General features: G+C 33.1%; 1 protein-coding gene across 3 annotated transcripts in view; it reads right to left on the bottom strand.

Moving 5' to 3' along the window:
* LOC127841687 (uncharacterized) overlaps positions 1–12,369 on the bottom strand; it is a 45,194-nt gene that overhangs the window by 8,480 nt on the left and 24,345 nt on the right. For all 3 annotated transcript variants that reach the window (XM_052370748.1, XM_052370747.1, XM_052370746.1), the window contains exons 2-4: positions 3,389–4,371; positions 762–1,120; positions 84–141 (exon numbers count right to left, since the gene is read on the bottom strand). In XM_052370748.1, coding sequence (XP_052226708.1) covers positions 771–1,120; positions 3,389–4,371 — 1,333 coding nt within the window. In that variant the 3' untranslated portion in view covers positions 84–141; positions 762–770. The remainder of the gene's footprint in view (positions 1–83; positions 142–761; positions 1,121–3,388; positions 4,372–12,369) is intronic.

The following is a 12,369-nucleotide window of genomic DNA, read 5'->3' as shown; positions in this document are numbered from 1 at the left end:
AAGCACCAAACAAATTCAAAATCCCAAAATTGCATTTTTTCCCAAAGTGGCCAAGAAAAGGCCTGACAAAGCGTCTCTTTTACCTTCTGCGTCATGCTTGTCCCCCACATCCTCAGCATCGTTGTCCCGACCCAGCAGCAACTAAAGCAGATGAATAGCTTGATGTATTTCTTGTATGTATATTTAGGACTCACACACACTGATATAAATTTAATAACAATCAATAAGACATCTTCAACATCATAAAGTATGGCAAATTAATAAATCTCACATCAAGTGTAACCTTTCTGTAAACGTTGCGTAAAATATCAATATATACTCCTCCAAAGATAACTTAAACAATTTCATATTTTATTAAAAAAGTATTCATCCATATACATTTCTTACATGGCATGGTGTTTATAGAAATGAAAGTCTAAAAATAGCCTCAGTTGCTATGTACATGTGCATATATGTAGAAATATTAAATTTTCAGTTAAAATGCTTTGATTTTTCATGCAAAGTTTACAAGAACTAAATGTTAGGACCATAATGACACAAACGTTATGACAACATAACATAATATGCATTACATCTTATATGTTCCAACAAAAACCCTCACATTGTATAATCAGATAACGATATGTGCACATAAATTATTAGTATCTTTAACTACACACTAATGTTGTATTGTAACATCACACACTTCTATGTTCGTATGCTAAACAATTAACACATTGTCATTGAAATATTCATCACTAATTACAACTACTAATACATACATGTACACACTATTCCACTCTGAACACCAGGATGTTGTCGTCACACTGTCCCACAATGATGGATGATGTGGTGCTGCTGTAGCAGACTGACCGTGGCCCCCACACTCCATCCTCCCGAGTAGCCAGCGTAGCCAGCTTACTCTCTCCCTCCCAGCCCACCTGTAGTACAGTGTGGGGCCAGTGTCCACAGACCAGCACCTGGCCTGCAGGGGTCACATGTAGACCACGTGGCCACTCTAGTGCTGGGTCTGTGAATGTAGCCAGGAGTGTGCCATCCCTGGCCAGGGTGAGAAGCTTGTTCTGGTCCCTGCTGGTGATGTACAGCTTGTCTCCTGTGGGACTCACAGCACACTTGTATACTGCAAAACAGAGTAACATCAAGATATTGAATTACTGTAAATGTTAAATAATCTTATTAAACATACTGCAGTGATATTGTATTACGCATATGTTGCTATAAAGAGGCCTTTACACATCTAAAATATATGCATACATTTCAATGATTCAATAGTTAAGCGTGACAATAAACTTCAGTAGCAGAGCTATTGTGTTAACGTTTGACATGTTTAAATGCGACTGGTGAGTTAGATATGAATTGAAGCAAAACAGTTACGTAGATGGAAACAATAATACATACAGAAACAATTGCACAGTTCAATCAACATGTTTATACCATGTTACTATGTGCAGCATGAATAGATTTCCCACACATGTATACATGTGATAACTATGTACTGAAATTAGTGAAATCGACCGTAGCAGACATAATTCATGTGCCGTGTTACAACGTTATTTGTGTTTTTCAAGTGTTTATAACAAGAAAAATAATATTCAAAACAACAGTTATTGACACTTTTCTAGCAAGTTAGTTACAAAACCAATTTTAACAACAAAATGTTTAAATGAACATACTACTATAATTACAATGAAATTAATACATACATTTGAACACTTCATAAAAGAATACAACCACAAGAGTACCTATGTTATATGGTGTTATGATATTATTCAATTTATCAAACATATTGTACATGTACAATCGTTTAAAAACCACAAAATTATGACTTGGTCTCACTTCCAGGAACACAGTTTCTATTTATTGACATGCCATGTAGTGACAGTCAAAATACTTCATTACTCATATTTATAAATCAATATTTCTGAATCTTGTTTTGGCTACAATGTACTGTAGTATTCAAGGGCACATATGAATTATAGAACAAATATTTTATAATACATCAGCGGGCTTTCTGCTATGACATCTGAATTTTATTTTATTTTCATCTCACAAAGTATATAACTATAATTTATATGATTTAAAAAAACACAAGTTAAAGGCCTTATGGGTCATTATTTGTTGATAAAAAAAATAAATCCCAATTCGGTTCATTAAGTCGATAAAAATTTCCAAATTCGTCATTGTATGGATTTAAAACAAGAGCACAGCATAACAGGTGCCAACGCTCGGCTGCAAAAGCTTGTCAGATTGTTTTTTAGAGGTCACAGTGACCTTGACCTTTGACCTAGTGACCCAACATTTGGTGTAGCATGTAGAACTCATCAAGGTTCATCTACATATGCAGCGATTATCCATGTCCAATTGGGAAAAGTACCCGTACCGGTCCAATTGGGAACAATCAAGTCGTGAAAACCTCAAAATTGGGGAAAATCGAGTCGTGAAAACCTCAAATTGGGAAATTGGTGTATTTGTTTTTTTGCTCCCAAATACTTTAAAATTGATAACCAAGTGTTTTCAAGCTGTCAATATTATATAAACCTAGGTTCAAGCTATAGAGCTGCAAAGGGAAACTAACTAAATGTTGCTTAAAAAATTTTTTTTTTTTTTTTTTACCTTAAATTGGGAATTTAAGGACAGCAATTGGGAAATTTGTATTTTTTTCGTAATTGGTAAAGTGCCGTTTACCGGTACTTTATAAAGGAGGAAAATCACTGATATGAAGTTTTAAAGTTGTAGGTAACAGCACCTTGATTTTAGAGCCTATATTAAAGTTTATATTAAAGGTCACAGTGACCTTTGACCTAGTGACCCAAAAATGGGTGTGGCATGTAGAAATCATCAAGGTGCATGTACATTTGAAGTTTCAAAGTTGTAGGTGGAAGCACTTTGATTTAAGAGCGAATGTTAAGGTTTATGTTGAAGTTTTATATTAGAGGTCACAGTGACCTTGACCTTTGACCTAGTGACCCCAAAATGGGTGTGGCGTGTAGAATTCATCAAGATGCATCTACATATGAAGTTTCAAATTTGTAGGTGGAAGCACTTTGATTTTAGAGCCTATGTTAAAGTTTTATATAAGAGGTCACAATGAACTTGACCTTTGACCTAGTGACCCAAAAATGGGTGTGGCGTGTAGAACTCATCAAGGTGCATCTACGTATGAAGTTTCAAAGTTGTAGGTGGAAGCACTTTGATTTTAGAGCCAATGTTAAAGTTTTAGTACGACGCCTACGAAGGACAATGAGTTGGTTATGACAATACCTCGGGTTTTCTCTAAAAACAACCGAGCTTATAACAAAATATGACTAGACTCCTTTTCCCACAATGGCTAGACAAATCCCTGTACATAATACAAATGTTATCAGGATGGATTCACCATGATTCTTACCTGTATATTTTAATGACCTATCTTCATAGAGTCTGCAGATCAGTTTGCCACTCAGTGTGTATTTGTACAGTTCTTGACCAGAGGTGACAAAAAGGTCTCCTTGGTGATGGCCAATACCTCTACATTCATGTTGTAACTGAAACTTCCTGCCAGAAACAAGCTTTCCCTGGTTGACAGTGATAAACTGGACCGCATGTATGATGCCATTACTCACAGCCACTGCAACCTCACGTGGTGTGATCAAACAAATGTCAAATGACCTAGCATTCACATCCCAGTGACTCACCACCTGGTACTGCTGGTTCAGCAGCTTGACTTTATTATTATTGTAGTCTGCAACCAGGACCTGCCCATCTGGGAGAGCACATATAGCTGGGATCCAGCATGTGTTTGAATCACTTGTTATTCTCACATTGTGCTCAGACTTCCCCTGGACCTTAAACACCTTGCCTGAATTTCCAAGCAGAGTCAATGCCTGCTGTATGATATGTTTACATTTTATGCTGGCTATAAGACAGAGCTCCTTATTATCTCCAATTTTCTGAACGATTTCAAGTAATTGTAACAAGTCACTGTGAAGACTGGTGCATTTATGAATAGAACTTGTAACTGACCCTTTAATGCTTATAACTTCATCTTTCATCTCATTTAGTTCCTTCAAAGTAATATTGTCAAATTCATTCAAGATAGAAAGAACACTCCTACACATGTCATCTTCTAAATATTGCTCAATTTTTCCCGATGTGCCCACATAATTATAACCACACTTATCCAAATTAGTGTTTACATTGCCACGCATTTGTTCGATCATATCTGCCCTATGTTCCTTGTATGTTTTCTGCAATGACTCAACGCTGGCCTCCTGACTGATCTGAAGGCTTTTGATTTCACCCAGAACAGTTTCGAGCTCAACTGACAGTCCCTGTAGGTCTGTGGGCTGCGTGTTTGTCAGCTCATGTATTGGAGTCACTTTACTGCACTGGCTGAAATGACCAAATAATACAATGTCATAAACATACCTAGGAATAAGTAAGCGATATTATGTAATACTTCAAACAAGTATACAGTTTAAAATAAAACAAACATGAAAAAAGAACTCTTTTCTTAGGCTTAATATGAGAGTATACAGATTTGCCCTTTTCCCTGTCCTTCCATCCGCGTGACTTTCAGTCGTATATAACTCAACATGTATTCCTGCAACTTAACGAGTACAGTAAACAGGCATGTGAACTTGTGCACCTCTTTATTTTGATTCTGTTTTTTTCATTATGATTGTAGAAATAATTTAATCATTATAAAAAAATGAATTTTAAAATGTGTGTCTAGTGAACATAAACACACAAACAATATTGCTACTAGAGGACTGACACTTTGCATAAATAGTTATCATAGTGTAATTTTGAGGACCTGCAAATTTTGGTATGCCTTTTTTCAACATACCCAGAGTTATGGCCACTGTTTAGTAAATAAATCACATATAAAATTGTGTTGTGATTTACTCAAAGAGTACAGCTGATAGTGGGATGAAATATTCTAAAAGTATTACCCACCATGTGAAATTTCTTTTAACATAGAAGAGTTATGTCCATTTAACCAAACAATCATATTTCTTTCAATAGTAAGAACACATTTTTAGTTGTTTACATTGTTTTCACTTTTAATATTGCAAACCTTGACCACACTATCCATTAAACACATGCAAGAAAAGATCATTGATTTTTTTTTTTTTTTTTATTCAATATCATACATACAATGTAAACATGTATATGATCATACAATATAGTGATATACAAAGCAATAAAGTTCAGACATGTTTTACAAGATATGCTAATATATATATATTTTTTTTTTAGAGAGAAAAGAAAAGCACAACAGAGTAATAGTTATGAAAAATGATGAGTTGTATAAAGTCGGAAGAAAGCATACTGGACTTGTGTTTTTTGTTTTATATTCACAATGATCTTGTCAGATTAAAAAATAAAAATTAAAAAAAAAAAATAAACAAAACTATTTTAGAGAGATAAACTAACATTAGGGTAAAATGTATATAAGTGGACAAAACATTATGAGAATTTAATCCGATTCCATTTTTGTTCAAAGATTTGTAATGTGTCATTACTGAGGGCTATTTCTTTCTCAATCTGGATTTTTAGTTTAAGACTATGGACAAAGCAATTAAAATTTGGTACTTGTTTTTTGTACTTCATGTTTAAGATAAAATATTTCATCAATATAACCATAAAATTCACAATATTATTACAGTCTATTGATTTCAATGAGTTAATTCCGAAACTTACATTTAAGAAAGATAGTTTAACGTTAAGTTGTTGTTGTTCAAGAAAAGATATTAATTGATTCCAAATAGGCTGGATGTGTTTGCACTCCCAAAAAAGATGTTCTATAGTTTCAATGTTTTCAAAGCAGAAGTCACACAGATTTGAGTTAGATAATTTGCATTTAAAGAGATATTTATTTGTAGCTATAATTCTATGGATGTATTTATATTGAAAATTTCTCAGTGTGCTTTCAATAGTTGCTTTATATGGCATGGTAAATATGTGTTTCCAATTAAGTTCATTTTCTTCAAAAAGGACTTGCCATTTATTTTGGATTTTGGAGTTTTCTGTAGGGTTTTTAATTTGTAGTGTGTAAAATATTTTATTTGTTTTGTTTTTTCTTCCAAGTATGTTTTCTACAAATGTTGTTTGAGTACATGGTGTATTATTTGTATTGATTTCAGATTTAATATGTATGGGTATACTTTTGATTAGTGTGTAGTACTTCAGAAAATTATTTGAAGGTATTCCGTATATGTAGCATATATTATCAAAAGAGTAGAAATCCTTAATTCTGTAGTCATATAATTGGTCGACATATTTAATGCTTTGTTCAAACCAGTCTTTATAGAAAAGCGTCTTATTGTTTGAAGTTATGTCTTTATTGTTCCATAGAATTGTTTTACTGCTAGTTTGGGTTTCTAAGTTATGAGTGACATCACTCCACGCTGATAGAACATCAGATAGAAATATGTTTTCGTTTGCAATGTCATGTAAGATAGTATTGCTGATGTTACATTCAAAGATTAAGGAGTCACCATATTTTTTTAGGATTTTCTGGTAGAATAATTTCCATTTACTCGTATTGGTATTATCTAGGTATCTTTTAACCCAGCTGCATTTGATTGCATTCAAGAATGAGTCAATGTTCGTTAATTGAATACCTCCATTTTCTACAGATTGAATTAACTGAGTTCTTTTTATTTTATCAGGTTTACCGTCCCATATGAAGTTAAATATTGCTGATTTTATATCGTTAATAACATTATTTGGTGGATTTGGGAGGACTGTTAAAACATATATCAATTTAGGAAGTGCAAACGTTTTCAATACTGTGTTTTTTCCGATTAGTGTAAGTTTACGATGATGCCATGATTTTAAGCAGTTTTTAAAATTCTGTAATTTAGGTAGTATGTTTTTAAGAACTGTATCCTTTTCATTATTTGTGAAAGTAATTCCTAACGTTGTGGCTTCATCGGATGTCCAATTAAATTTCATTTCTTTTTTATATTGAACATTACTTTGTTTTAATTTACCTACTCGAAGCACAGTACATTTACTTTTGTTTAGTTTAAGACCCGATGTCATTCCGTAAAGGGTTAGCGACTCTATTAGGTTATGGAAAGAATCGTAATTGTCATTTAAAAAATAAGTTGCATCGTCAGCAAATAGGGATTGTTTGATTTCTTCGTCAGGTTCTAGTGATATGCCTTTTATGTGTTTATTTGATTGGATGTGATGTGATAGATACTCGATGCAAATAATAAATAGCGATGATGAGAGTGGACATCCTTGTCGAACCCCTCGTTCGATGTTAAAACTGTTCGAAAAGAAGCCATTATTAATAATTATACTGTTAATATCGGTATAGAACAGTTTGACCCATTGAATGAGACTTTCACCAAAGTTCATATTTTCTAAGCAAGAGAACATAAATGAATGATCAAGCGAATCGAATGCCTTTTCAAAGTCTGCAAAGAATATTAGACCAGGATTATTTGAATTGTTGAAATAGTTTATGCATTCTTGGATAAGACGAACGTTTTCACCAATGTAACGTCCTTTTATGAAACCAGATTGAGATTTTGAAATGATTGATGGTAATATTTTTTTTATTTTGTTTGCTATACTTTTAGTTGCAATTTTATAATCATTGTTTAGTAAACTAATCGGGCGCCAGTTTGCTAAGGATTCTAAGTTTTTTCCGGGTTTTGGAATAAGTGATATAATACCTTGTTTTTGTAGCGTAGTTAAGTTTTCGTTGTTAAATGAATAGTTAAGTGAATTAATTAGATGTGCTTTTATATCATTCCAGAATATTTTATAAAATTCGATTGTGATGCCATCAGATCCTGGGCTTTTGTTATTTTGCATTTCTTTTAGAGCTAATCCACATTCATATTCATTAAGCAATCCGTCGCACAATTGTTTTTCCTCCTGGTTTAAAGCGTGATGTGTATTTTTAAAAAGGGTGTTATTTTCAACATTTTTTCGTTTATAGAGGGTTTCGAAAAATAAACGTTGTTCTTCTAGTATTTGAGTTCTGTTTGTTATATCTTTGCCATTGACTACTAATTTGTGTACAGTTTTTTGTTCACTTCTACGTTTTTCAATGTTTGCGAAATATTTTGTATTTTTTTCATTGTGTTCAACATGCTGTGCACGCGCTCTTAGTATTATTCCATTGAGATGTGTATGATAAATTCCATCTAATATTTGCTTTTTTAAAGTTATTTCATTTTCAATGTCGGTGGTATCATTTGTGTTTGTTTGATGCAATTGTTTTTCAAGTGTTTCAATGGTTTTGATGGTTTCATTTTCAAGTTTGTGTGTTTCTTTTTGTTTAAATGATGTGTATCTAATTGTTGTGTTACGTATATTTCCTTTAATTACTTCCCATAAGGTGTTTGGGTTTGCATCTTTATTATTTTGAACTGTATTTAATATTTCCTGTTTTATTTGTGTTTGATATTGTGTATCTAATAAGATGCTGTTGTTAATTTTAAAGTATCCTGGGCCTCTTTCAGGTTGTATATTGTGCAGTTTAAGTTCAACTAGAGAGTGGTCAGTCATAAACCCTGGTTTTATGTTACATGTGTCAATTATGTTGCAAAGTGATTCAGATATTAAAAAATAGTCTAATCTACAAAATATTGTTGGTTTTGTGTTTGAGTGCCAGGTGAATTTGCTTTCGTTTGGGTATATTGTACGCCAGATATCTATCATATTGTAGTTTTCAATTATGTTGTTTAAAATGTTTCTATTTTTAGTATGAGTATAAAGGTTTCCATTCTTTTTATCTAATAATGGGTTCAGGACAGTATTGAAATCACCACCGATTATAATATTTTTATCTTGGTTATTGATTATAAAGGATTGTAATGTTTCGTAAAATGTGGAATCGTCTATGTTAGGGCCGTAGACGTTGATTAATGTTATTTGTGTTTCGTGTATTTTGATATCTATACTTGCTTGTCTGCCAATTATTATTTCCTTAAAGTTATCGACTGTGACACCTATATTATTTTTTATCAGAAAGGCAATGCCTTGTTTATTTGTATGTTCTCCACTGAGATAAATTTCTCCGTCCCATTCATCTTTTAAGGTTTGTGCTAAAGTATGTGTCAAGTGACTTTCTTGTAATAGGCATATACTATATTTTTTGTCGTCTAACCATTTGAAGATTTTAATGCGTTTGTCTTTGTTGTTTAGCCCTTTAGCATTTAAAGTACATAATTTAATCATTTAAAAAGGTGGAGGGTGATGTTAATGATAGTTTGTGTGTGCTTGTCCAGTTAGTTTCTTTTTTTAAACATATCCAGTTAGTCTCTATTATAAGACATAAGATGTTTACACATACGAGCAAAAATAGAAAACAAAAATTAGGGATACAAACAGATGAATATTCCATAGAAAGAAGAAGTAAAAAGAAATAATGGATAATGTATAATGGATCTTGCCTATTAAGATGAGAGAGTTGTGTTAAAAACGAGTTTAAAGACATGAATAACATGTATAATAAAAAAATAGTGCGTGGTCGTTAGTTTTTGTATAAATGAAATATTTATAAAAAAAGGAATATAATTAGCTCATGAGTGTAAAAATGTATATATATACATATACATATATACACATACACATATATACTTCATGTTCAATGTGAGTGTTTTATTTCTTTTGCGTGGTTTGTTACTTTTGTCATTTTTTCTTTTCTATAAGTCATTAAGCTCAACTTATATGGATGTCTATCTATGGATGCAAACGCATAAAAATTCCAGAAAAGCGTACGTGCATTCGTTCGTGCGTGTGCGCACGCGGTATTGTGTGTGAATGTGTGTGTGTTTGGTGTATGCGCGTGCGTGCGTGCGTGTATGCGCGTGCGTGTGTGCGCGTGTGGGTTTGTATTTGCACTTGTGCGAGCCGATTTGTTTTTCTCTAAAGAAGACTAATTACATACATGTTCGTATACAGTACAATAACACCAAGAAAAACAACAACACTATGATCAAAATCATTATCACCACTGAAAAAAACGATAGCATCGGGGGTAATCTAGGATACATTCTTTTTCAATTTTGAGGCTTCACAATTTGGTAAAAGTTCTCCACGTAAGAACCGTATGTATCAATTATTATGCCCCGTTGAACACTATAACTGTGTCTTCATGCAACTGCATCCAAGATGATATCGTTTTGCCATATGTTAGTGGTTACTTTAAAAGATTAAGTTAATCAAAGATGTCAACAAATCGTAGTTAAATTCACTTAAATATATGTAACGAAACTATAAATATTATCTATAATTGATTTATAGAAAGTTTGCAATAATATCCGATAATCGGTTAATCTTATGCAGTTTAAATGATTAATAACACATTGGACTAGTCTTATTTTGGGTACAAATAGCATACTACCAGTTTAATCTTTTGCCATCTTATCATTTATCTGTTTACATTTTTAACAACTTGGTACAAATCTGCATTAGATCTATAGTAAATGCATACTATTCAACAAGTTAAACACGTATCCTGTAGCATAAATATCGGATAATTAGCTAATCAATCGGAGTGATTGTGTGTGTGTGTGTGTGTGTGTGTGTGTGAGGGTGTGTGTGCGTGTGCGCGTGTGTGTGTGTGTGCGTGCGTGCGTGCGTGCGTGCGTGCGTGTGTGTGTGTGTGTGTGTCTTAGTGCGTGTGTGTGTGTGTGTGTGTGCGTGCGTGCGCGCGTGCGTGCGTGTGTGCGTGCGTGTGTGCGTGCGTGCGTTTGCACTTGTGAGAGTAAATTTGTTTGTCTTACAAAAACTAAACACATATATATTCGTATACAGTACAATAACACCAAGAAAAACAACAACATTATGGTCAAAATCATTATCACCACTAAATAAAAGACACACTATAACTTCGAGGGTGATCTAGAATGTATTCTTTTGCAATTTTGATGTTTTACAATTTGATAAAATTTATCCACGCCTGGACTGTCTGTATCAATACATTATGCATCGCTGAACAATATGATTGTGTCTTCATGCAACTACATCCAAGATGATAACGTTTTTCTACATGTAAGTGGTTACCTTGAAAAGAGTTAATCAAGGATACCAAATGTATATAGCATCACTACAATTATGTATCTATAATTGATTTTTAGGACGTTTACTTGTCACAATATTATCCAATAATCGGTTAATCTAATGAAGCTAAAAAGGCGAAAACACATTAGATTAGCCTTATTTTGGACACAATAAGCATATCAAAAGTTTGTATCGATTGCTATCCTAATTGACAAATTAAACACAAGTCCTGTTGCATAACTATCCGATTATCAGCTTATCTAATGGAGCGAAAAAAGCGAAAAAAATCTATTAGATTAGCATTCGGACCACTTGCTATATATTACAAAAATGCATGCATATATTTTATCATTCTAATTGTTATAGGTGCATTCATATAAAATCGGTCTACTTGAACATCTTATTACATATTTTACAAATAATACCTTTTTGCCGCTTTATAATTTTTTGCATTAATAAAAAAAACTTATTTTTTGATATAGATTGAAAAAAACTAGCCTTTTGCAGTATACAAATAATTCATTAGATTGTACATAGCTATCCAAAATCGTATTTAAAATTCACACAAACGCATATAGTTAAACTGTAATTATGTATTTATAATACAGTTAACGAACGCTTTTATGCATTGATAAACGAACTTTGTTTTTATAAGCTGAAAAACACAAAAAAACTACTGTATGTCAATATACAAATAATTCGTTAACTATTATTTTCTATTTTTAGGAGAGCTTGATGTCTTATAAATGTGACAAAATTATGATTCAACATATCCCTTTAACAAAAATCACCAGTGCATGGTTTCAAGCATCGTTTCCTCGTGAAAAACGCTTATGCGTATACTGTTCGATGAAAGATAGAGTGCACACATATTATGAATTGTTAAACTGTTTGAGTATGGTGTTCCATTCTGGCCCTGTCCATTTGCTGTACTCGTCAAATCGTACTTGGGTAATTGTACCACTTGCTGTTTTCACGTACAATTTCCCTTCCCAGGACCAAGCTGTTTCATTTCGTTCTTGGTTCAGTTTACGTTTTATTGACATCAAAACAGCTTGGTTCAGCTTTGTTAGGTCGTCATTTAGAAAGATGCCAGAACCTTTCAGGCACCTTCTATTTTTCATCACTTGATCTCTCTTGTACCTGGACACGAATTTCACAATTGCTGCTCTTGGTTTACTATTGGTATCTCTCTTGCCTAGTCGATGTGCTATGTCAATATCGTTTATGCAAAGATTAAGCCCCTCGATCTTCTCATTTAGAAATTTTATTATTGCCTTGCTAGTGTCTTCTGCCGTTTCACTTGTCGTTTTATTGTTATTGTTAGTATTGCTCGCTTCGGCTAACCCTGCT

This window comes from Dreissena polymorpha, chromosome 8, assembly GCF_020536995.1.
Source record: "Dreissena polymorpha isolate Duluth1 chromosome 8, UMN_Dpol_1.0, whole genome shotgun sequence".
Classification (NCBI taxonomy): Eukaryota; Metazoa; Mollusca; class Bivalvia; order Myida; family Dreissenidae; genus Dreissena; species Dreissena polymorpha.
This window is presented reverse-complemented; position numbering and strand designations above follow the sequence as displayed.